The following is a 24,900-nucleotide window of genomic DNA, read 5'->3' as shown; positions in this document are numbered from 1 at the left end:
TTAGTTCATGATATTTATTACGGGGGTTATTTTTACAGAAAAGACTTTTTTCCACTGTTAATTTAGGCATAAGAATAGGTGTCTGTCTTATGTGAGCTCCTTTTTGAACTTTTATTTTAAAAAATCATAAAACTGTCTATATCTGGGAAGATACTACTACCAATATTTTAAAAAGTGAGTAGGGTTGGAGATGGTGTTTGTTTCATGCCTTAGTAACTACGACCAAACAAGGTGTAGAACTTGGCAGGGTTCTTGCCGCAGACGCACTTGGCTCCAGGCTGCAGCTCACATAGTGGTTTGAAGGGGATGCAAAGGCTCTTCGCTCCCATCGATGGGGCACCAGGTTCAAGGTCTTGATCCCTGAAATTAGAAACAAAGAAGAATTCCATTCATGTAAGCTGTATATTCCTATTCTTTCCCACTGCACGACTGCACAGGTTTCATCTGTTAAGTGTAATTATCTTACCTGGCGGTGGTCTTTTTGATCCAGTCTTCACAGTCAATTTCCCCACAGAATGGAATCTGAGCGATCTAGTAAGAAAAAAATTTTCAGTATTTACAACTCCTCCTATTCCATAAAAGGGACATTTGAGTTCTCTATTAAACCTACAGGCAAAAAGGATAGGTCTCTCAGCCTTCTTCTAGCCATGATACCTTTGCACACCTGCCAGGAACTTTGCTCAGAGGTGCCTGAGATAGGAAAGAATGTTGTTCTGCTGTCCAAAACCCACACATCATATAACCCAACAAAGATATCTTTGCAATACACTTAAATGTCCAAAAAAGCTGGCTACAACACAGTGCTAAGAGAAGGAACAAAGGGTGAATCTCAAATCCCCCGCTGCAAATCCAGACTACTGCCTGCTCTACCTGGCTAGGTGGTTATCAGGAGGATAGAGGGGAGATGACAAGTAGTAAACTGAGTTTTAAACTGTGGTTAAACCTCCCAAATTTTCTTTCATAGACCGTATAGAATAATGGGCAGAATCAAGAGACCTGGGATTTCATCCTAAATTTGAAATTCACTGCCTATCTGAAAATCTCTAGCCCTGAGTTTTCTTTTGAAAAATGTGGATGTTGGACTAGACAAGAATTAAGATTTCTCTCAGTTGTAAATCCTCAGTTTTTCATAAGTCTGCATCAAAATGAGGCTTGTCTGCAGCAATAATTACGCATTAGTCCCGTAAAAAGTTCGTTAGTGGAGCGCAGAGAGGGCAAACGTGTGGGTAATGCCCCACACATTCGAAATGCTACTTTAAAAGCAGCCAGAAGGTTACCCAGCTTCCTCATTAACTTGTGATCAGCCAGTCCCAGCCACACCTTCCACGCTCAAAGCCAGTACCTCCTGGAAACCCTTCCATGCAATTGGAATTTGGTTAAACATGTTTCAAAAAGCTTGTCTAAGAAGTAAAGTGAAAGTAAATAGATTAGGAAATTACCAAAAACTGAGTCATTCAACAGGAGAACATCACTGCAGGATGAGGAAGGGTTTAGTTACCTATGTCTCTTATGTGATTTAGCCTAATTCCCAAATCTGATAAACTGCTATTTTGGTGATGTGCCTTAAGACAATAAAGAGGTGATAAACTTCTAGGCATGGTGGGTGGGGGTGAAGGGAAGGTGGAAGAGATGATAATAATAAGTATTCTGAAATGTTCTAATATAGGTTTTAAAATATATGTTAAATTGATAATTACAGAATTATTTTAATATATAAATAATTTAATTAAATGTTACAAACAATGTAAAACTAATAATTATTGGATATATGTTAATACGAAATTTAAGTATAGAAATTGTGTGATGAAAACTGAAGCAAAAACGAACCTAGAGATACAAGAGCTGAAATAACAGTTACTTCCCTGTATTGAAACTTGGTAAATCATTAGCATTTATACAAACAAAAATGAATGAAAAAACCGTACATCCATAAAAGTATTTTTTAAAATACATTACAGAAGACAGAATGAATCAGTCTCTAATTATGCAATGATAAAAATATTAAGACAACTACCAAAGAATGTTTTTGAATAATGAATTTAAATTTGGTTTCTTAGAAATTCTACTTTTGTTAACTCATAACACTTAAAGCTATTTTTAATAACTTAACACATTTTACAGTTAAGTAGTCTTTTTCTGTAAGAAAAAAAATCACTAAGTCTTGAGAAGGGATTTCTAAGATAATGATTTTTAAAATTTTAAATGGTATGAGTATGTGAACAAATTCAACTAAAGCTGTTATTAAATGTATCTGAACTCATAAATGATAATATTATATTAAAAAAAAAGTTTTAATTCTTTACAGCCTCAAAGTGAAGTTTATATAAGACCTGAAATTTCTTATTATTTATGCATGTAATTCATTAATATAAAAGGACAGTATGCATTAGACTATTTATTCAGCCATAGAAAGGTTTTTATCTTTTTATTTCTTATTATTTCTACATCTATGTTTTAAAAAGACACAACCTTTTTTTCCCTTTAACTGAGGCACTGGGGATTGAACCCAGGACGTCAAGCACACCAAGCAGGTGCTCTGCCACTAAACTATACTCCCCACCCCCCAAAACACAATCTTTTGCAATAAATAATACCTTAAACTCTGCAGAAAATTTTAATCATGAGAAATATTAATACTCAAAAATTATAGTGATCAATAGATTAGTAATGTATGTCAACAGTCAAAAGTATGTTACATGTAAATAATATTTATTTTTCATTTAATTAAGATCATCCCCTTGGAAAAATTTACTAAAATCAAGTCCTGCAAATCAGATATAAAATTTCTTTTTTCATATATTTATACCAACAGGGAAGAGTAGAAAAGCAAACTCTCACCTACACTGAAGTTCCAAAGATCCCTTTCTCCCTCCCACCTCCCAGTAAATCCAATTTTATTTACCATAGCCTCAAAGGTTGCTTGATGGTCAGTCAACATGAGGTAAGATGGGGGATGAAACTGATGACTGAACACAAGATAACAAAACTTGCTTTGGTCTCTGTGATCTTTGAACACACAACTAAACTGCTGTATTCTGCTTTAGGATACATGTTGAAATCTCTCTAGCAGCTTAGCTTATCTAATATTAGAATGAAAGATATGATTCCACTAGTATCTACTGAGATTTCTTTGAAAGTAATGAATTAACTGATAGGCACCCTATTGATTTATTAACTCTTATGCAATGTTTTTAATAGACTGTACTGCAAAGTGACTACCATATGTCTATAATAAAAGAAGTTATAAAATTCAATACTTAATGACACAAAAAATTATAAAAAATAAATCACAATGAAAGGGAATGAGAGAAAAAATACACATGGCATCAGATGACTATCCATTCTCTAGCCAGAATGCTAGAAGAAACAGAAATAGTTTGAAGTCACACGACAAATTATGGAAACCAAGAATAACTGAAGGCTAAATATTGAAGAATTACGGATCTGAAGGGGATTTTGATACTATTTTTCACTCATTTTACAGATTAGTAAAGTGAGAGCCAAAGAGATTAACATTTTCCACCTCATGTAAAAAGAGACATGTTAGGAGACTGACCACAACCAACTAAAATGTTGTCTTACACTCTCAGCATGAATTTAAGAAAACAAAAAACAAAAAAACACAAAACCAGAAGGAAGCGCATTAAGCTGAATCAGAAGCGAGAGCTAAATTCTAATCCCAGGTCTGCTTCTGTATGGCTTAGGGTAATTTATTATTAGACCTTGGTCCATGGTTTTTCTCATTTATAACTTGAGGGCACAGGACTGGCTATATAATCAAATGTGTACACCAGGATACTAATGTTCCTAAGGGATTCATTCCAGTAATTAATAATTTTGTAAATCAAGACCTCTCCTTTATGAAAATTAGGTTTCAGCTGTGAACACCTGCATACACACAACACAAAGTTGATAAATTCTTAAAGAGCCATTAGGCAAGCCTGTGTAGTTTAAGGAGCCATAAGTACCCACTCATTCTCAAAAACAGGCTTAGAAATGAGTGATACTTTCACTTATTATTAAGAAAGTTCAGCTGTTTAAGATCTGGGTAAGTATATAGGCGCAGAGACTTGAAATGGGACTGCCTTATTTTAGGAATCTGCACATCACATTTCTAAAACTAGAACAATGCTTACTTTAGGAACTTACATCAAACTGAGAAAACAAAATGAAATTTTTCAATAATGAAAATACTAGGCGTCACAGAGAATGAATTTTGGTGAGCCAGCGTAATGAGCGGGAGAAACAGCTTTTACATAATCCGTTCACAGTGTCATTCAAAAATGATTTAATGTTGCAGTGCTTCAGGAAAGCCAGTGGAAAATGAGAGTATGTAATGCTGAATAACATATGATCCTTTTGTGTGACTGGCTTTTAAAAAAAGATTAACATCATGCATAAACTCAATTAGCCTTAAAATACCATTTACTGAAATATGTTTATAGTCAAAACTTTTCAGAAGTCTCTTACCTTCCCAGAATCGAGCTCCTTCTGGAAGTCTTCCATTGTATTAGCCACAACCATATGAGTCTTAAGGTCTTCAGAAGCCCTATCAAGCAATAATTAGAAAAGAATACATATTTTTTTTATTAATAATGTGAAAAGTTTTTAAAACACAGCATAACTTAATGAAAAAATAGAACTCAATATGAATCTCAGCTTTGTCACTAGCAGTGACATTCACTACATCTCAGTCCATTCCTGCATTATTGTGAACATTAAAGAATCTGCCAAGTGCACGCAGGTAATAATCACTTTGCTGCCATTAAATCTCCACTGACCAACATTCTAAATCTGGCTTTACCACTTACTACCTATGAGAGTCTGGGTTATTTTTAAACCTCTCTGGTCTTAGTTTTCCCTTCTACAAAACTGGAAAAATACTCGTCTAACTACCATATCAAACTGTGAGACTCAAACACAAAGGCATGAAAACATTTAGGAAAGGAAAAACACATACGTATACACTATTCAATTTATTTCCATAGTGCATTAGTCTTTTATAAGACTGGGGAGCTTTTAATACTCTAGGATCCAGGCCCACTCTACATCAAATTAACATCTCTGGGGAGGGTCCCAAGCACTGGTATTTTTTAAAGCTCCCCAGGTGCTGCTAATGTGTATCCAATAGGTGAGAATCAATGCCTTTGCCCCTCAAATATTATATATCATAAAACCTGGATCTCAAATTAATCCAAATTAGTCCACAGGACAGACAATCCACCACTGAAAACCTAGTAAGGAGCAGAAAGCACACACAAAAAACCAATCATAACACAAGTCAAAAAACACAAAGAGAAAGGAGAACTAAGAACCATGGGAGTTTGGAGGGAAAGATTCCTTCCCACTGGGGCAATGAAAGGATTCCTTGGTACCGATCTCAAGGGCTGAGCAGGACCTGAAGATGAGAGACACAAACAAGCCTGAGAAACGGACCGTGTAAAGAGGGTCACATGGATGTCTTCCAAAACGGCACGCAGTTTAGTCTCAGCTTCATTTTCAGCAACTGTGAGCTTTTCTCCAGTATCTCGTCTGACAGCTACAAACTGACAGCTCTTCATATCACGAGGCCCAACTTCAAGTCTGATGGGAACTCCCTAAAAAACACAAAAAGCCATGCGTGTCTCCAGCTGAATACACAGACATTCCATGGCTTTATCTAATCATGAAAATCCAAAGAACAAAGACAAGCCAATGATTTTAAAAAGTAGGTAATATTCCTGAGATACTACAGAAACCTATCCCAGTAAGAAGGCATCAACCAAAGGAAAAACAGTACCTTCTGAGTGGTTCTGAGCTAAGAGCGAGCTTAATGGGGAAACACGAGGGTAGCTGTGTAGATGAGTGTTCCTTACTTTCCTCACATGACAGCACACGTACAAGATCACACTGGGATGGCACACGGGGGGAAACACAGAAGGCCTCTCAGAGCCAGAGCCACCCTAAGGCCCCCGGCACATCCTTGACTCATTCACGGCACGTGGGGTCCTTTGGTTGGGAAGCCCTAGCTCTGTGGCTCTGCCTTAAACACCAGATAGTGAAGGGTTTGTCAAAGCACAGACTGCTGGGGTCCACCCACTGAGTGTCTTATTGCAGGAGGTACAGGGATGGGGCCTGAGAACACATATTTCTAACAAGTTCTCAAGTGATGCTGAGAATGCTGGTCCTGCAGCTGCATGTTGAGAACCCCTCCCCAGTACCCTCCTCCACAGGTAGTTTTTACAAAGGAGCTCACGGGCCACATACAAGTTTGAACCCTGTGGATATTCAATCCTTGTGAACAAAGCCAAAAGAAAAATTTTAAGTGTTACTCTAGAAAAAAATGATTTATCCCTGGAGAAGACTTATTTTATAAAATAATGAACACTCTGGAATAAAATGCTATATACTATTACATTATTTTGTCTTCCTTTATTCATCCAATGTGTGCATGTGTAGGAAACAGTGTTAAGTGCAATGAGATCTAAAAGATGAGTAAGAAGTAGATCCTGTCCTCAGGAAGCATCATGTTTTGCAGGGTGAATAGGGCATGCATACAAATAATAAAAATCAGTGCAGAGCATCAGAAGTGGGAGATTATCCTCAGCTGGAAGAGAAAAGGAAAGTTACTGGAGAAGGCAAACCTTAATGAGTAAATTCATCAAAACTGAAGAATATTTTATAAAATTACCGATCTTTATTTACAAAAATGTCACTGTCATGAATTACAAAGAAAGGCTGAGGAACTACTCTTGATAAAAGGAGACTTAAAAGACCTGGTGACACAATACAACAGGACTGCACCCTGTACTGGGAAAGGAGATCACAAAGTTAGTCACTATTGAATAAACATGAATCTAGATCTTCCCAAATGTTTTCTTCCCTCAGGTACTCTTGGCATTAAATGTATGATCAGTCCTTTTCACTAGCTAGGGAACTCTCTTTCTTAAGTGTCCTTTAGTTTTAGAACTTGGGTGCTTTGTTTTCTTTCCTAAGTTCTGAAGATTAGGAAGCTGTAGCAGAGTCAACTCTTACTAAGGCGCCTCCCCCACAGAGTACGGGTTCACCAGGGTAAGGAAAAGAAGAGCGACAGAGCAAAGTCAAGTCAGTCCTCGGAGGAGGAGTGAGATGAAGGAGGAAGGGGAAGAGGAGGGACATAGGAGAAAGTATGAACAGCCTTTCCCCCCTTTCCACCCACCTAGTAGCAAGGAGTAAGTTTCTCTTTGGTACCTCAAGCAGGTACAAATGGGTTTAGACAAACTATTACTGGAATTGCGCAACCGCTACTTCTAAGTAAGTAAAAACGTTAGGAACCTGACATACATTGATACTGAATATGCCACTGCTGCTGAGCTTCCACGTTTGAAAGCTTGAAGCTGTAGTCTCACTACATCTTCTCATCCATTTCCTATAATGTGATTTTATAAATTCGACTCCTAACTGCTAGTTCTAGTAAGATTCACTGTTTTCATCATAAGAAAAAAAGATCCCAAAGTCTGAGAAAAGGAATTAAGACTATAGATCTTATACTGACTATGTGTAATAAATAAAAGTTATATTAAAAACACTAAGCCAGAATTTAGACCAGCTTTAAATACACAAAATAAAAATCAACAAGCTGCTGTGAAACAATGTGGTATGAAAAACCAAGTATGAAATTAATCTCTGATTAGCTGTTACAATGACAGCAAGGTGACGCCCATGCACCATAATTCTGATAGTCTTACTGCTTAAATAACTTATTTATTTTATGAACTCCTGACATAAACGTGTTAGTAACAACCACGGGGTTTATTAACCATAAACAAGGTCTTCAAGATCATTTAAAAAAAAAAAATAAGCTTCCACAAAATGATTTTGAATTTAGCAAATATATAAACTTTAGATCCTAATATTACTATGCTTTGAACAGTGTCTGTGTTCAACACTTAGTTTAAGTGAAGATGAAAAGAACACTTAACTATCAAAATAGAGACAAGTAATGAAACAGCCTTATATTTTATAAAAGTATATACCTGCAGAAACAAAATCTAAATCCAAACTGGGAGTGTGGGAGTAAAATACACAACTGAAGAACTTACCTTGAGCTCCCAGTGATTGAACTTCCAACCTGGTGAGTAGTTATCTCGCAAATCAACTTTAACTCGAATATTAACGCTGAGTAACCGCCTTCGATAATCATTGCATTTTGCAATAAGAGCATCTCTGTCTTCCTCAGAAAGTGCATTTGTAATGCCACAAGGAATAACCACCACCTAGAATCCAGCACAGTATCACAAATTTATACTTAAATTTATATTTAAAAAAAAATCAGCATACAGAAGTAATGAAGTCATATCACCCACGTGGTATCGAGATATACCATGGTATCCAGGTATCCAAAACCTACCAGTGACTGTAAGTCTTAACACAAATCAATCTGTGTGATTTCTAATCTAATAGGTATCTAGCAATTACCTGCATGTTGTTGGTTCATGATAAATGCACTTGTGTTTTTCATTTAACCTATTATAAATCATTTCAAAAAATAATTTCTAAAAGTTTTATAAAGTAGGTAAAAAAATTAACTTTTAATTAAAATTTACTTGTATTTTAGATTTCAAAAACTTAATTAAAATTTACTTTTAATTCAAATTAAAACTAGGTAAGAAACAGTAACCCAAATAATACACATAGCTACACAACACTGAGGTCTAGACTGTTTCCTACACTGATTCTGTATCAGCAAAATCTACCTGAATGACATTTAGAAAATCCCACTTCTAAATTTTCTTTACTAGTTATGACTTAGATTTTATAAAAGAAATGATAAACAGAAGTATTTTCCTTACCTGAACACAGGCTACACGGGGTGGTAATATTAAGCCCATGTTGTCCCCATGAACCATGGTCATAACACCAATAGTTCGAGTTGTCAGGCCCCAGGAGTTCTGATATGCAAATTGCTTCTCTCCTGGTGTCTTTGGATCTTCAAAAATGATTTCAAACATTTTAGAAAAATTCTGCCCTAAGTGATGTGATGTTGCTCCCTAAAAACAGAGAAACACTCACTTTAATTTTAACGACCTATTATGCTTCTGAATATGATTACTAAAAGATCGCAAGCCTTAAAAATGGCACGACACCCATTTATCATCCCTGATTTTTTTACATTAAGTAAGTTTTTTAAGCATAACTGGTACAACAGAGACTAAAATTAGTCCAAAAATATTACAGTAGTGTACTGTTGTGAGCAGCCCCTTATACAGGAGTAACTTTAACTACAAAAGTTAAAAAAAATCCATGCTTTAATATTTAATAATTCAGGATACAAACCTTGACTTAACTGACCTTAGAGACTCACAGGGATGAGACAGATTGGCCTGAAATTACAATATGGCCGAGAAAGCACATGAAGTGCTGGTTTTTTAAGAGGCTACTTGTCTGATGACAGAAGAACCCTGTCAGATCTGCCCACGGGCTACATGTACGGTCCCCTAGGAGCCCCGCGCAGCGGTCTGGTACCTGGATAGCTCTCCCACTAGCAGATATAAACGCTTCTACGGTCGTTGTGTAGTCTCCTCCCGCAAACTTCTCCTTTTCAGTCTTTCTTCCCTTCACAACAGGAATTGCCAGGAGTTCTTCATATACCTGAGCATATAAGTCAAGGATCTGCAAAACCTGTAACAACACTTTAAATGTAAAAGTGTCCCAATTTATGGTATATATTTATTTATTATCGATCTATTAAACTGCACTGCTTAAAACTATGGCGGGAAAAACACTAAAAACAACAAAAATCTTTTTTTATAAAAAGGTCAGTCAGTATGAATTCCTTAAGAAAGACAGTCAACAAAGCAGTGTGCAAAGAAGCTGAATAATTTTTCTAAATGTACATAAATTTAGAATATAAGAGAAATAAGTGCTCATGAAAGATACACAGTAAGCAGGGTGAAAATCTCACGAGGAATAATTAATTTCACCCATGGGATTACAATTCCTTCTTTACACTGAAGTCCAAAACTATTTTCATCTGAAAATTTAGAAGTTTTTTTTTCTTTAAAAAATTTTTTCTTCAACTTTATTAAGGAATAAGTCACATGATACAACAGCTCATTTTCTAATAAAATTTCAACAAGCAATTTCTTAAGTCCGTGTACATTTGAATTGTTTTTTAACAGGTGACACATAACATTTTAAGGAACAAAATAATTTATACCAGGAAATTACCTTTCAATGTCATTTTGAGATCAGACTGAACTTCAGCTTACTTGTTTCCTAAATGACTATTATATAAACAGACAGCACTGCAATACTTATGGCTGGGGAGAGAAAAAAAAAAAAAAAAAAGCACAGCCTGGACAAAGAATTAGAACATACTTAATATGGAAGACAATTTTTATACCTCTTCTGCTGCTTCTTCAAACGTAGCAAACGCACTGTGTCCCTCCTGCCAAAGGAATTCACGAGTGCGCAGGAAAGGCTGAGGATGCTTGAACTCCCAGCGCTGGAAGAGGCAGGAACACAATTTGATCGTTAGCAAGGGCTTTTCAATTTTCAGTAACAACTTTACGTGGTAAGTAATCAGAAATCTAACTGTGATCCAAAATACTTCAAAACTGCTTCCATACTCTCAAACCTCTGAATATAAAAATACAGAAAAAAATGTGTTTTTTTTTTAAAATGAGTAAGAAGAATAATGGAAGACTATGAGAAGAGGCGTGCACCTACCACCACGTTGCACCACTGGTTGAGCCTGATGGGCAGGTCTCTGTGGGACTGCACCCATTTCGCATATGCAGGATACATTACTGAAAAGACACAGTGAAAACACAGGCAGGGTTAGTCACTGAAGGTTTTACTCTTCCTCAAAGGCTGGTTAAACTGGCAACATAATTAATAGGAATTAAAATGTTGTGGTTGTGCCTGTGAATGGTATTTCCAACAAGGTACTCCTAAAATTTCCAAGAGATACTCCTACTTTCTATGTGTAATTTCAGGAAAATCACCTAACCCTTCAGAGATTTTCTTACCTGCAAAATGGAGATAACAATAGCTGTTTCTACTTTCCTAACTATGCCATTGGAAGAATAATACACGATGAAAATGAAATCACTTAGAAACCTATAAAAACCCTACAGGAATCTAAATGTAACATCAAAATGAATAATTTGTAAGTAAATATGGTATAGAACATTAGTGTTTGCAATTTTATAATCAAGTCCAAGACAGAAACTATTGCAAGAATAAAACTCCTTGGAAAGTTCTGAAAAACTATAGCATGAAATTAAAAATGATGCCAAGAGTTAAAAAAAAAAACCACCTTTATCCTAACGATTAAAGAGCTCCACAATCAATACGGTACAGAGAATAAAAGTCAACACCACTTATATCTGCATTCATCTTTATCAACATTCACTAAACTTTATGTCATCAACAAGGATTATAAGTATCACAAAATAAAAGGTGAGACAACTCTAGAAGCTGTCTCTAATGTTCCACGAGCTTCCTCCCATGCGCCAAGGCCCAGCCTCACCTGTTTCACTGGTAGGACGAACAGCAATTGGTTCTGCCAACTCTGTTTTGCCAGATCTTGTCACCCAAGCAACCTAGGAAGATAAAATCATTTCTCATACATTTTTTAACAACACTTTAGGGAAACAGGACAGATGTAGGCAAATCTCTATTTCAATTTTTTCTGTATCATTTAATACAAGTTAAAATGGTTGCTGCTGTTCACTGTGAAAAATAGGTAGGTACTTGTTGTCCTTATAAATGTTTACTAAAAAGTGAGAGCCAGTTAAATTAATGTAATAAAAAGAATCGTAACTTGCCCTGACAAAAGAAACAATTTTTTTTAATGGCTTTACATTTCTCTAAGTTAGCTGTTGTAATTTGCCTTTTAAATTACTATTCAAGTGCAAACTGAAAATACACTTCTGAGTTTATGAGAGAAAACTGCAAAAATAAAGCAGGCTAACTTACCTCAGGGGCAAAGTCGGCAATATGAGTCTTCTCTTTCTCTAATGCGCCTTGAGACACAAACATGGGGAAATAGCAGTTTTCAATGCCAAGTTTCTTAATCTCAGCATCAAAAAAGTCCTTGATGGATTCCCAAATGGAATATGCCCAGGGACGAAGAATATAGCAGCCGCTTACATCATAGTACTCAATCATTTCTGACTTTGTGATGACCTTTTTAAAAGGAAAACATAGTCTCTATGAAGCCTAGGTTGAACCAAAACGATAGCGTAAGTGCCAAGAATATGATAACCAAGCTTCAAATCCAGAGGCTTCCACTGTTGGTGCATCTTCTTAATGTGAGGGTAAAATGGATCGTTCTATGCCGAGCAACACCAGGGCTCTAAATTCTTTAGAAGACTTTAATTCTAATCTTGCTTCTGCTAGTTACTGTTTTGTGACTTTGGACTAATCTCTTTACCTCACCAAAAAAAAAAAAAAAAAAAAAAAAAATCAAATAATGGCTATCTCACAGGGCTATTTCTCAATTCACTACTTCATGTGAACATGTTTTGAAAACTGTGACATGTTACATGACTGTTCCATATATTATTAAAGGCATTATACATTATTACTTTGTGTCTGGATTTTAGAATCTAAATATAAAGTAGCCTTTGAGGAATTTAAAACATAAAAATCAACTGAACACATACTCACTTGAGAATACCAATCTGCAAGATTTTCTTCTTTTTTTGCCTCAAGACCTAACCTGTAGAAATAAAAGATAAAATATAAATCTCTTCTTCAGCAAATGCTTTTAGGCTGAACGGAAATAAACCTCTAAACTTCAAAATAGATTAGTCTTTCTTCAGTATGAGTTATTTCTATATTTATATCTTTTCTATATTCATTCCCAAGATGTTTTTAAACTAGAAAACAAAAAGTTCAACCATCTCTTAAAAGGTGTTGTGATGCTGTCCACAAAAAAGCTAGGAAAGCTAAGCCTAACAAAAGCTATGATTTTAATGCAGACATTTCTTTTACAAAGTTCTTTATAAGGTAATGTGTTTATAGTAAAGTTAGAACCTATTCACATATTCTCTTACTAAAAAATAAAAAAGATCTTTTGCCAATCTCAATCCAGGTAAAATTAGATCAGCGTCTCACTGAAAGTAACACATAAAAAATAGTAAAAACAACGGCTATGTGTATATACATGTGTGAATATATAAATGTGTATGTATGTATATGTGTTTATATCCTTACATGTTCTGTAAGTTTTTCTTTTAATTGAAGTAAATAAAAGTTGCAGCGACAGATGCTTCCAAAATAAATCTGCAATAAAGAACTATTCTAGACACAACACTCAAAACTAACTATACTTCAAAAGAAAAAAAGAAGTTATATATCAAGAACTATTCTAGACAATGATCCTTCTACTGAAACACCAACAACTATTCAGGAAACTGTGGTCTTATGATCCACACAGAAAAAAATCTATCCATTAGTTATGTTTTATAAAAGATGTATCTTTTCAGTTTGCAAATAAGGCTTTATTGGCTTAAAATCTCAATGTATTTACATTTGAATTCTCTGTTGTTTCACTTTGACACAACTCCACAAAATGCCTGTATGAAACCTGGCCCTTTCACAAACAGTCAGAAGGTAAAAGGTGAGTGAGAAGTCCTATTTTCTTTTCTACTATTCTATAAATCTGATCACCCAGTCAACGGGCAGGAAAAACAACTGTTGCATTATCTTATTTAAGGAGACATTATGCATGTATTCTGTGGGAAATGCAGCAGAATTCGAAATTCAGCTAAACGAATCTAATACCAAAGTGTTTCTAAATAGTAGCTGCTAACCACAGCTTAGCTTACGTTCAGCTTAGGGTGAACCTTGTATAAAGTTCACTCTAACTTTGGGATGGGGATAACAGGGGAATCATGTTATTGAAACATCATCTATTCCACTGTGTTGTCTTTAAACCAGTTTTGTTTTATATTTAACCTGCTGATTTAAAAATCCTACCGAGAATGAAGTTCTCATTTGGCCCCCACAAAAGATTTTCATTTGAAAAATCCGCTGAAGTGCAAAACAACGTGTACGGTTAGGCTAACAATTGTGTTAAAAGGGCAGAAAAAGAGAAAAAAGTGTGTCTTTTTATTTGCTTTTACTTGTGTAAGCAAATGAAACTCTCTCAATGGACAGAGAAACTAGTAACAGTGGTTACCAATTCATTATGGTGGTAGGAGGAACGGGGAAGATGAGAAAGAAACACAGGAGTGAGATTTCACTGAACTTTTTATATTCTCAGATTCCTGAACCAAGCAAATGCATGTGTTACCTATTTAAATAAAGAAACAGAAAATGAACAAAAGCTGACATTATACCTTTAGCATTCTCCAACTTAATGGGATAGTCAAACTCACCAAAATTTGTTAGTTTGTTTGTTTTTAATAATTTAATAGTTGAATTCATCCAAAACTTTGCTTTACGTCAAATGAAGTCCCCACGTTTCATTACCTGGTCTGCTTCTTAGGCCCCTGTCCTTCCCCTGCTCCACTGGATGGCAGCCCACTTCCTTGGCTTTTAGACCAATCTTTCTTTAGGCTATCATTTTGTTTCTGGGGCTTATTCTGCTTTTCACACTTATTCTCTTTTTCTTTCTTTCTCTTATCTTTCTCCTCAGCCCCAATGGTAGAGACAGGCTTATAATCTACTCCCGTCAGAGACTTGTACTGTGCCTTCAGCTGAAGGAGCTCTTGGACAGCTGTATCCACTTGATCCTTTAGTTTAACAAAAGAGGAAGAAGAGAAGATGGTATTTAATTGAAACCACTGTCTAAGCACCAATGTCCAAAGCTTTATAAGTAGACTGGAAAATACTATTAAAGGCAGAAGGGTTATAGGGTAAGGGTGGAGAATGCTAAATATACTAACTACTGAAAGTAAACAAAAGAACATGATAAACAGGGACAGCACTGAAACACAGTGTCTAAACAACAGTACTGTAACTGCACCGCTCAGCAACAATCACTAGCCACACGTGGCTATTTAAATGCAAATTCAAGTAAATAAAAGTTCAGTTCCTTAGTCACAACATCCACATTTCAGCACCTGTGGTTAGTGACCACGGTACTGGAGAGAACTGCTAGAGGGCTCGCCCACCATCTCAGAAGGTTCTATTAGAAAGCACTGAGATACAACACGTACTCTACTGCAGTTTAAGAGCCATTAAATCCATAAGTTGAACATTTTGCAATTATAAAGATGACAGCAATCAAACTTCTATATTACTGGTTAAACTTCAAAACCTGTAACGACTTACCATTTTCTACACTTATGAATCTTTCAGGGACAGTAAGCATTCTACAGCTTCACTAACTTTAGCCTGAGAATCTGTACTAAAAAAATCCTACTCTTGCAAGGACAATACAACTAGCACAAACTACACCAGAGCTCAAGATAAAACCTCAGATGTGAGCCTGAGAGAGCTTTAGGAGAGTGAGTCAAACAAAGAGTGTGCATCAAGGGCCTGCAGTGAGCCAAACACTCTCGGGTCTAGGTCCCCATTCTCAAGGCTCTTACACACAAGAGAGAAACAGAGAATTTAGCAAACGATTAAAATGTAGTATGTTCAAGTGTTATGTCAGAGAAAGAGTGTCATATGAGAATGCCCAGTCAGCTCCAGCTGGGAGGAGAAAGGATCAATGAAGGCTTCTCTAAAAGGCAAGATGAAGAGTTGAGAACCGACAGACATGAGAAGTTAGCCAGATGTGAGGGAGCGAACATGTTTCAGGCAAAGAAAATAGCCTGCAATGTAAAAAACAAAAACATATGAACATAATATCACACCAACCTTAGAAGCTTTTTCGGCTTTAAGTTTTCGAACTACTTCTCCTTGCAAAGCTACTTTGTCAAAAAGTAGCTTGGCTTCTGGTGTTTCTGGACCACTAGGCTCAGCACTTCTGGTTGGGCTTGAATCTGAACTTTGAGGTGAGGGGGGCTGACCCGGAATGTACTCCTTCCCAGTTTTTTCTTTATACTGAGCTTTCAAGGACAGTAAACATTCTACAGCTTCATTTACTTTAGCCTGAGAGAAAAGAGAAAAAAGGATAAATATTTTATGTTTTCTGAAACTTGTGAAAATTTCAACAATTATTAAAAGTCATTCATTACCACCAAAGTATTCTTGTAAATTAAATCATGGAGGAACCCAAGCAGAAAGGAGTTAAACCATCAGCCTAAAATAGCAGATCAAAGCTAAAGAAAAGTTAAAAATATAAATATCATAAAGCTATATACAAGTCATAAAAATAAACAAACACACATACACATATAGTACTGTGACCTCTCTACATGTGTAAACAGTCAAATAAATTATAGAACATCCAAGCAAACTGTCAGTTTCCAAGCCCTGGGTCTACATAGTGGAGTCAGAATTTACAAAATCAGAACAAAGATCAACTCAATGGCTCTGCCTACACAAATCCTTATTTTCTTCAGCCTATTAAACAGACACTAAATGCAGCATTGGAAAAATCTATTGTTAGGGCTCAACTAAAGAATAGTTACATCACTCTTAAAAATTTACAATGAAACAAGAGGATTAAGGTTTTAATCAGACATTCACCTAAATATATGAGCTTCTGGTACTTCAATATAATTTTGATGAAAAAGAATGAAACACTCAGCCCAACTGAGACACTTGTGACTTTAGCAGAGAAGACAGCAATGCAGGCAAAGGGCCCAAGTTGGACGCCTTACCTGAATGGTGACACCATGTAACCACAGATTATACTATATACTATACACTATACCACTGGAAAGTCAAGGCATCAAACAAAACAGAAAAAAGTGCCTCTCAATTATCCCATCCAAGTTTTACTGCTACATTCAAACTGTGCCCCAGAGAGTTAAGAACAACCCAACAGAAGCCAGGAAGAATACTAAAATTGGGGTCAGAGGGATGCAGGAAGCACTGGTATACCTTCAAAGAATTTCCATCTATAAAACAGCAAATGACATTTCCTGGTCCAGCTACTTTATGATATAACATTTTGCTGCCTGTTAATGTAGAGTCAGCCACACTAGGCATCTCAGGAAGTAAAGGTAAGAGGAGAAATTGCGAAGAGAAGCCAATAAGTGGTCTGATTTGTACTCCTGACCTGTCTCTTGTTTATGCTGTCTTTAGAACTGAAAGCATTTTCACAGCAAAATCTACCTGTCCTAAGAAAAAGGACATAGTTAATCAGATACGTAACAATCAAGGGAAAAAAAGAAATTTCCATCAGCTAAAAGAAATAAAATGGGAAAAAAGTTGAGGGACTTCCCTGCAACCATTTCTACAAAAAGAGGCTTATCTGAAAGAAGTTCCATTTTACACTATAAGCAGGTATTGACTAGAGTATGAAGGCAGGTGGCACACATTTCACAAAGAAAAAAACCCTTGTTTGGCAAGATTACAATTTTCCAGAAATGTGATGAAGGAGAAAATTAATATGGGCAAACTACTTCATTACTGAATGAAATATTCTAAAAATAGTATAAAATTATATATATCTATATCCTGTCCAATTGGGAAATGCAACATTCTAGATGACTAAGTAATCTATTCTGGTTATTTTTCAAAACTGAGTGAAACCATTATACTCACTGTGCAGTCTTAACTGATGATTTACAAGGTACCTAAAGATTCTTGAGAGAATTAGAATTATTGATATAAAACATAATCACTATCATTTTACAGCCTGTTCATTCTGTGCCAGACACTAACGCTAAGTGCTTTACATAAATCGTCTTCTTTAATTCTCGAAACAACCCTTATCCATTTTATAGAAGAAAGAAGTAAAGATTAGAAGGATTAAGTACCTTACTCAAAGTTACACAATAAACGGTGGAGCTAGAATCTTAATCTAGGGTTTATTTCAGAGTTTTTGATCTTGAGCGCTCTATGTGCACAGCATTATAGAAGGTATGAGACAATGATCTAAATTTAAATGTCCATTTTAATCCTATTAACATGTCATGAAACTGCTTTTTCAAAAGAAGTCTTTGATTCTTACTTGAATATGTCTCACAGGATGAGAAAAATTAATCTCTTTTGATATTCTGGTTTTCTGGACTAAAAGACATTTACAAAGAGAAATGGGACGGTACTACTCGGTAAACATTACACAATAGCAGAACCTTAAAAACCACTTGTTAATAGATGTTAAGTTCTTAAAGGAGAAAGATTCATCTAACATAAAATTCAGACGAGAAAAGAAGTTTTCAATAAATAATTGCTACTGAGGATGAATAAGAATGGAAACTGCCTACAAAAAGACTTCAGTAAAGGTTTAAGATGGGAATTTGAGGAAGTAAAAATGACCCTAAAAGTATGATTTAAAATATGACCGAAAATAGGTAAGAGCTCACCTGGCTACAATGGTTAAAATGAAAAGTATTCAAACAGTCATTTTTACAGCAACCACTAGATGGAAACATCTCTCCACAGGTAAAGGAGGAAACTTTCATTAAAAGAAAAATCTAGAACTAATTTAAAATAGTAAGAATAGAACCCTTCAAAATGGCCTGAGCATCTCAACTATCAGTGAAGAAAGCTTTTAAAAAGTACTTGTTTCAAACTTTATTTTTTCCAACTCTTACTAATAGTCACGTCCCATCACCTCTAATGGGAAATAACTTGGGAATGGGTCAAAATTGGATTCTGGGATTTGCAAACTTCAGGAAGTTACTTTCATATTCATATTTACTTCAGGAAGCAGTTTCTCGTTGGCTATTAAAACCAACAAATAAAAAAAGGAGTATTATTAGAATATTATTGGATGTGGGTGTTTTGAGGATTAAATATAAACATAGCAACTGTTAGCATTTACAGGAAAAAATATATATATATACACACACACAAGCAATATTTTGAAGCACAGATATGGCACACTGTAGGCATTCAATAAATGTAGGTTAAACTAAACTGAAGTCAGACTCATTTCAGTATCACACTTATCATTATCAAAAGCACCTAGTGAAAGTACCTGCCCAGTTACCAAAGACATTTAGATTTTTTCACCTATAGGCTGACTTTTCATAAGCGTGACACAGTGCTATTTCAGGAAAGCGTGATGTAATTCATTAACCCAATGGGATGGGAGATACAGTTGGCTGCCACTCTCAGTATAAGTACGCTACCCCAACACAGGTAGCTGATCAAGATCAGCACAAAAATCAATGTTCTCCACTCAGCAAAAAGGAGTTTGAAGACCAAGCCCTTCCCCTCCAATTACATCTTGAAAGGGATCTACAGTCAGTACATGACATACACAGAGAGTACAAAGCGCTCCTAACCTCACCACAGGACAGGACACCCCAAGGATTTATATCCTACACTCATACACTGAGCAGCCTTCATTCCTTGGAGCAAAGCTGTTTCAGATCATCATAGCTCTGCAGGACTTCAACAGGCTTATTAAAGGGGAAAAAGAAAGGACTTCCCACACTTCACAATGCAGACACAGAAAAGTAACTTCTGGAGCAAAACCCAAGATCTCCCCGAAGCATTTTCTCTCCTCAGCAGCGGTCAGATGTCCACGAGTGAAAGTATCTTAGGGGACAGGGTTTCCAGTCAGCTGCCTAGCACCACGTGAATGAGACGAGCAACGTACAGCCTCAAGTTACTCAATCACCCCCAACCAAAGCCCAGGATGTTGACGAGACAACAGATCCCCTCCAGCCAGAAAGTCAAGCCCGGCGGTTCATCGTATCTCTGTGCTGCTGCCATGGCCCAGGGTCTACAACCCTGGGTGCTCGCCCAGTTACAGCACCACTCATCAGATCACGTTTTAGAACTCTGCTACTGTTTGAGTAGAACCACGTATCTTGCTTATGAAATGTGATTCTTCTCTATCACAGATGCCATTCCTTTTGTCTCTTATTTAGAGCAAACGATCCTTTTCCACACTCAGGGCTACCACCCACTTGGCAAATGTACTGCCTAAAGATATCATTAAAACAAGAGTGAAATTTATACTTCAAAGTTTGGTATCACTTAAAGGGTTCCCCTACAAAAAATCTGAAACAGTTGATGATCAAAAACCTCTTGACAACCCATTATCCTATTATTCCCTGAATAAACCTTGAGCCTTCACACCTCTCTGCCTCTGCTGGTGCCGTCTCCCATGCCCAGGCCCAGGCCAGCAGCATCAGCACCATCTGGACAGCTTTTTACAAATGCATATTCTTTGCATATTCTGGACTTACTGAAGCAGACACTCAAGAGGCGGAGCCCGGCATATGTGTTTTAGCAAGCTCTCCAAGTGATTCTGACATACAATAAAGCTTAAGAACCTCAGATCTACACTTAAGAGTACGTTCCTCCGAAAGTCATTCACCTCAAAGGGCTGCTTCTACTTCAGGACTATTTTGAATATCCTTTAATAACTGCTTCCTCTTTCCCGGCCCCCTGTAACCACAGACACTTCTCAGAGCACTTTATACACATCACACAGGATCACGGCCTGTGTATGTTCCCTTCCCGCCCCCTCCCCTACTCGAAAGTGAGCTGCTTCGTATTAATATTTCCAGAGCCTGGCACATAGCACGCATCAGTAAATGCTAACTGATATGTCAAAATACTCAAGCAGACAGTCTATAGACAATACATCTTACAAGAAGCTGAGAGTAGACTAAGCCATTTGACTTCAAAGGCTTACTTACAATACGTCTAAACTCATTCAAGGATACTAACCTTAGGGGCTTTTTCGGCTTTCAGTTTACGAACCACCTCCCCTTGAGCGGCAACTTCATCATACAGAGATTTACTGTCCAGAATACCTGATGATGATTTAGAAGAAACATCCTGTACTACCAGAGCAGGAGGATTTCCGGGTTTATACTCCTGGCCAGTTTTCTCCTTATATTCCGCCTTCAAAGCCAAAAGTTGTTTCACAGCTGCATCTATATCTTCCTTGGCTGCTTTCTTGGCTTTTAATTCACGCACCACATCACCTTGATCAGCTACTCTGTTGTAAAGGACCAAGGACTCCTCAGATGTAGCACAAGTACTGTTCAAAGAAGGAGGTGATCTTGTCTTAAGAGGAGAAGGTGTCTATAAAGGCAGAAAACCGAAAGTAAAATTAATTCACGTCAAACGTCTCCCTTCAAAAATTATATCAAACTGATTGTTTTATAATATTTTAAGTTAAAAACAAAACTAAAAAATTTCAATCTCTTCAAAAAGTTTACATGAGTAATATCAATCTTAAAAATTTATCCTAAAAAAAAAAGACAGAAGTAAACAAAGGTAGAGGTACGTAAATATTCACTGGAGCATTTTAGCAAGGTAAGAAACTGGAAATAATCTAAATCTTCGCCATTAGGGGACTTGTTAAAGAAATTGTGACACATCATCAGATCTGAGACTGAATCACCGGTCCACCACATGCTAGCTGTGCAATCTTGAATTTGTTACTTTAGCTAGTTCTGCTTTTTAACCATAAGAGAAGGGTAAAAATTGTACTGAACCCATTAAGTTGATAGGAAAATAAAAGGTAATAAATCTGTGTAAAGCTTTCAGTTACAAAGGCTGAAAAAAAGTAAATATCAATAAGTTAGATATTATTACTAATTTTCTAAAACATGAGAGATAATCAGATACAAGGCAAGAGCTCCATGAAATACTGTGAAACAATTTTAACTCATTACTGTAGAACAATTCCAAGTGTAAAATTACATATTTATATGCAAATAGTTATAATTAAGTATCTGCAACAAATCTAGAGATACATTCACTAAAATGACCTCTGGGGAGTGAATAACTATACTATTTTTCTTCTCAGTGTCATGCTTTTCTTTCACCTAGAATGCTTTTCTCCTTCCAGCTTCTAAAACCCTCCTCACATCATACCTTCCCTGTGACTTTTTTATGGTCTTCTAGTTGATTTCTCAGAACAGTCTCATCCATGTTCACTAAGCCATGTGTATTCAACTCCAAAATGTCTCATCTCCACTCCAGAACTCTGTCCTGATCCCACACCCAGCACTCCAAATGGTCTTCTAGACATCTTCACCCAGATAGCTAAGAGGCATCTCAAACTATGTCAAAGTGGTATTTCACATGGAGGTGAGGTTCTGAGGTCACCATGTTGTCAAAAACCTCATACAAAGAAAATCAGTCCCCTCAATTTCCTTAAATCACTCATAATTTGCAGTATTTATTTTGGCGAGGTGTATATATATATACATATACACACACACACACACACACACAATCATAAACACTGATATGCATATATAAGTGCATAGTATCATATTATATGGGAAGAATACAAAAAGGGGAGCCACTGTATCAAACATACACGGTCTGTTCTGCTACATTTATTTCTGGTAACGTGAACTAACTCATTCATGGCTGGTATACAGGGGAACAATGTCAACACAATGCTGAAAAATCATGCCACCTTGTATGTGATTTCTCCCAGTGTGTTAATGTTTTATGTTGAAGAAGCAGACAGGAAAAAGCTTACTCACAATTAAAGAGAAAGCTTTAGAAATACACGACTATCTTAAAGAAGAGCTAAAGTCTGTATAAGTGCCTTCCTTCAGTGCAGGTGATACTTAAAAAAAAAACTGTTTTCCATTAACATTAAGCCACTAATGAAGATGCAAGCGCCAATGAAGATGTCTCAAAGGTGTATCCTCTTGTGCTCAAAAAAAAAAAAAAAAAAAAAAGTTGAAGCAGGGTACACCCTGGAACAGACTTTAATTTTGATAACACTGGTGTTTACTGAAGGCAAATACCTCAAAGACCTAGATATCAAAGAAGAGAGCAGCATCCATAGGGTTTAAAGCTGCAAATGATGGCTGACTGCAATGCTGGGTACAAATGCCGGTCAACTGTACTTGAATTTCTGGTATGATCTGTGCAGGTTTCAAAGCTTTTCCACAAACTTTTTGACACTCTTCCCAGCATGAGGCCTCTATGTCCTCTCCACTTGAATCTGGGCAAGCTTATGACTGCTTCAACCAATGCAACTTGTCAGAGGTAATGTTATGTGACACTTCCAAGGTTAAATGACACTGCCCCCCGTCTGCTGGACACTCACTTTCGGAGCCCTGAGCTGACACACACCAAGTCTCACCCCAGATGATTTCTGAGAACTTTTCAAAGAAGGTTTGCAAGGTCACAGCTATTTTCATAATAATAATAAGATGCAATTTGTCTCTTTTGCTCTCTTTCTCTCACAAGTAAGTATACACTGCAGTTTTTTGGAGGCTACGTCAGATTTAAAGAGATTTGCAAAAACTACGCATCCAGGGGCTCCAGGGTGCCACAGGAAATTCTAGGGGCACCATGGGATATTTTGCAAAGTGCAAAACCATACCACTCTTCTAACTAAAAGTTTTGTTTTAGAAAATAGATATTTTTTCATAAAAAACATTATATAAACATACAGTTGGGTTTATACAGTTTTTATTTTTAAATGAATAACTTCTTTTAAAACTTCTCAATTTTAATTTTTATGGTAAATACTGATAAAAATAATCCACAGACACAAAGGGGATCCTCAATCATTTCTAAGAGTGAGACCAAAAAGTTTGAGAACTGCTGGTATACAAACAGCACAAGGATACTGCCCTACTTGAATTCTTATTTCTCTTCCTTTAATTTTCTTTCGGCTAAGATCATAGATTTTAGCTTGTGTAAATTAAAAGCTCACATCATGACATTCCCATTCTAAACAGTTCCAAACTCATCTCTCCTAATAAACCATGTGCTTCTGTCTTCCCTTGCTCAGGTCATTCACCATTTATTTACCTAGTCAATCAAAACAAAGTCAGAGGTTACTGTCTTACCGTTCTGCTTCCTCAGTTCATGTTCTATTTTATTTTGTCCATGCTCTTATCCTCTGACTTCCTGACCATATCACACCGTCCAATCCTACATCCAATCCACTGTCCAAACTGTCTTCTTCTCTGCTACCAAATCTTCAATAACTACCTAACTGCCGATGCCTATGGATCCCAATCTACGCATCCAGGGGCTCCAGGGTGCCACAGGAAATTCCTAGGGGCACCATGGGATATTTTAAATATCTGAGGGAGACTGAGCAACAATCCCAGTATCTGTCAAACATCACATACACTATAAGCTCAAGGTGGTTTGCTTTCAACACCAGAGTGTGCTATATTCCCTTCAATGTCTTATCTTTGCAAAGCTGGATTTTTCACAATTGTTGTGCTAAAAATCAAGTATCGCAGGAAAATCATTGGGGAAACAGAAAACAAGCATGGTAGCATCCGAGTCCAAGGTTCAAGAAAGAAAGAAAAGTATTTTTTTTTCTTTCAATGCATGTCATTTTAAGAATGAAATAAAAACAAGACTGTAATTAAAATATTTAACATTTAGGAACAAAATATTTTACAATGTAATGTGTTTCTTTTCAGCAATTTATGTGTATTATTTTTCCATAAGGCTACTAAGTTACTAGGACATAAATATATACTGAGTTGCTTGAACTTAACTACTTCATAAAGAGAACTGTTGGAAATTTCATCAGCTTAGGGGTGCCATGAAAAAAAACCACTGGAAAACTAGGGGTGCTATTAACCGAGGAAATCTGAGGACTTCTGGCCTACACAATAAATCCCCTCACTCTCCACACATCAAATCCACATTCTGTAAGATGAGGACACAGCTGCGTCTCCATCTGGAATGTCCTCCAGACCTGGACTGCCAGGAAGATTCCTCACTCATTCTTCAAGACAGAGATTGAGCATTACCCCCAAGATGAAAAAAGAACAGAAAGAGGCCAGTATAAGTTTCCCATCATCCTCAACATAGCAGTTCCTGTTCTTTTTCTCTTTCCCAAACCTCAGGGACTGCTGGGAGCTCTTCTCCAAGAGGCCCTGGAGTTTGACAGGAAAGTACAGACAGGGAGCCAGAATACCAGGTCACTGTCCTAACTCAATCATAACAACT

At 36.6% G+C, this 24,900-nt stretch overlaps 1 protein-coding gene across 2 annotated transcripts in view; it reads right to left on the bottom strand.

Moving 5' to 3' along the window:
• The window catches only part of EPRS1 (glutamyl-prolyl-tRNA synthetase 1), a 56,115-nt gene continuing 31,215 nt past the window's right edge, over positions 1-24,900 (bottom strand). For both annotated transcript variants that reach the window (XM_032466746.1, XM_006188153.3), the window contains 15 exons: positions 20,668-21,027; positions 15,781-16,014; positions 14,446-14,708; positions 12,637-12,688; positions 11,944-12,153; positions 11,495-11,567; positions 10,690-10,769; positions 10,364-10,465; positions 9,484-9,639; positions 8,811-9,008; positions 8,061-8,234; positions 5,437-5,597; positions 4,471-4,549; positions 467-531; positions 1-360 (listed from right to left, as the gene is read on the bottom strand). In XM_032466746.1, coding sequence (XP_032322637.1) covers positions 210-360; positions 467-531; positions 4,471-4,549; positions 5,437-5,597; positions 8,061-8,234; positions 8,811-9,008; positions 9,484-9,639; positions 10,364-10,465; positions 10,690-10,769; positions 11,495-11,567; positions 11,944-12,153; positions 12,637-12,688; positions 14,446-14,708; positions 15,781-16,014; positions 20,668-21,027 — 2,358 coding nt within the window. In that variant the 3' untranslated portion in view covers positions 1-209. The remainder of the gene's footprint in view (positions 361-466; positions 532-4,470; positions 4,550-5,436; positions 5,598-8,060; positions 8,235-8,810; positions 9,009-9,483; positions 9,640-10,363; positions 10,466-10,689; positions 10,770-11,494; positions 11,568-11,943; positions 12,154-12,636; positions 12,689-14,445; positions 14,709-15,780; positions 16,015-20,667; positions 21,028-24,900) is intronic.

The sequence above is a fragment of the Camelus ferus genome, chromosome 23 (assembly GCF_009834535.1).
Source record: "Camelus ferus isolate YT-003-E chromosome 23, BCGSAC_Cfer_1.0, whole genome shotgun sequence".
Taxonomy (NCBI): domain Eukaryota; kingdom Metazoa; phylum Chordata; class Mammalia; order Artiodactyla; family Camelidae; genus Camelus; species Camelus ferus.
This window is presented reverse-complemented; position numbering and strand designations above follow the sequence as displayed.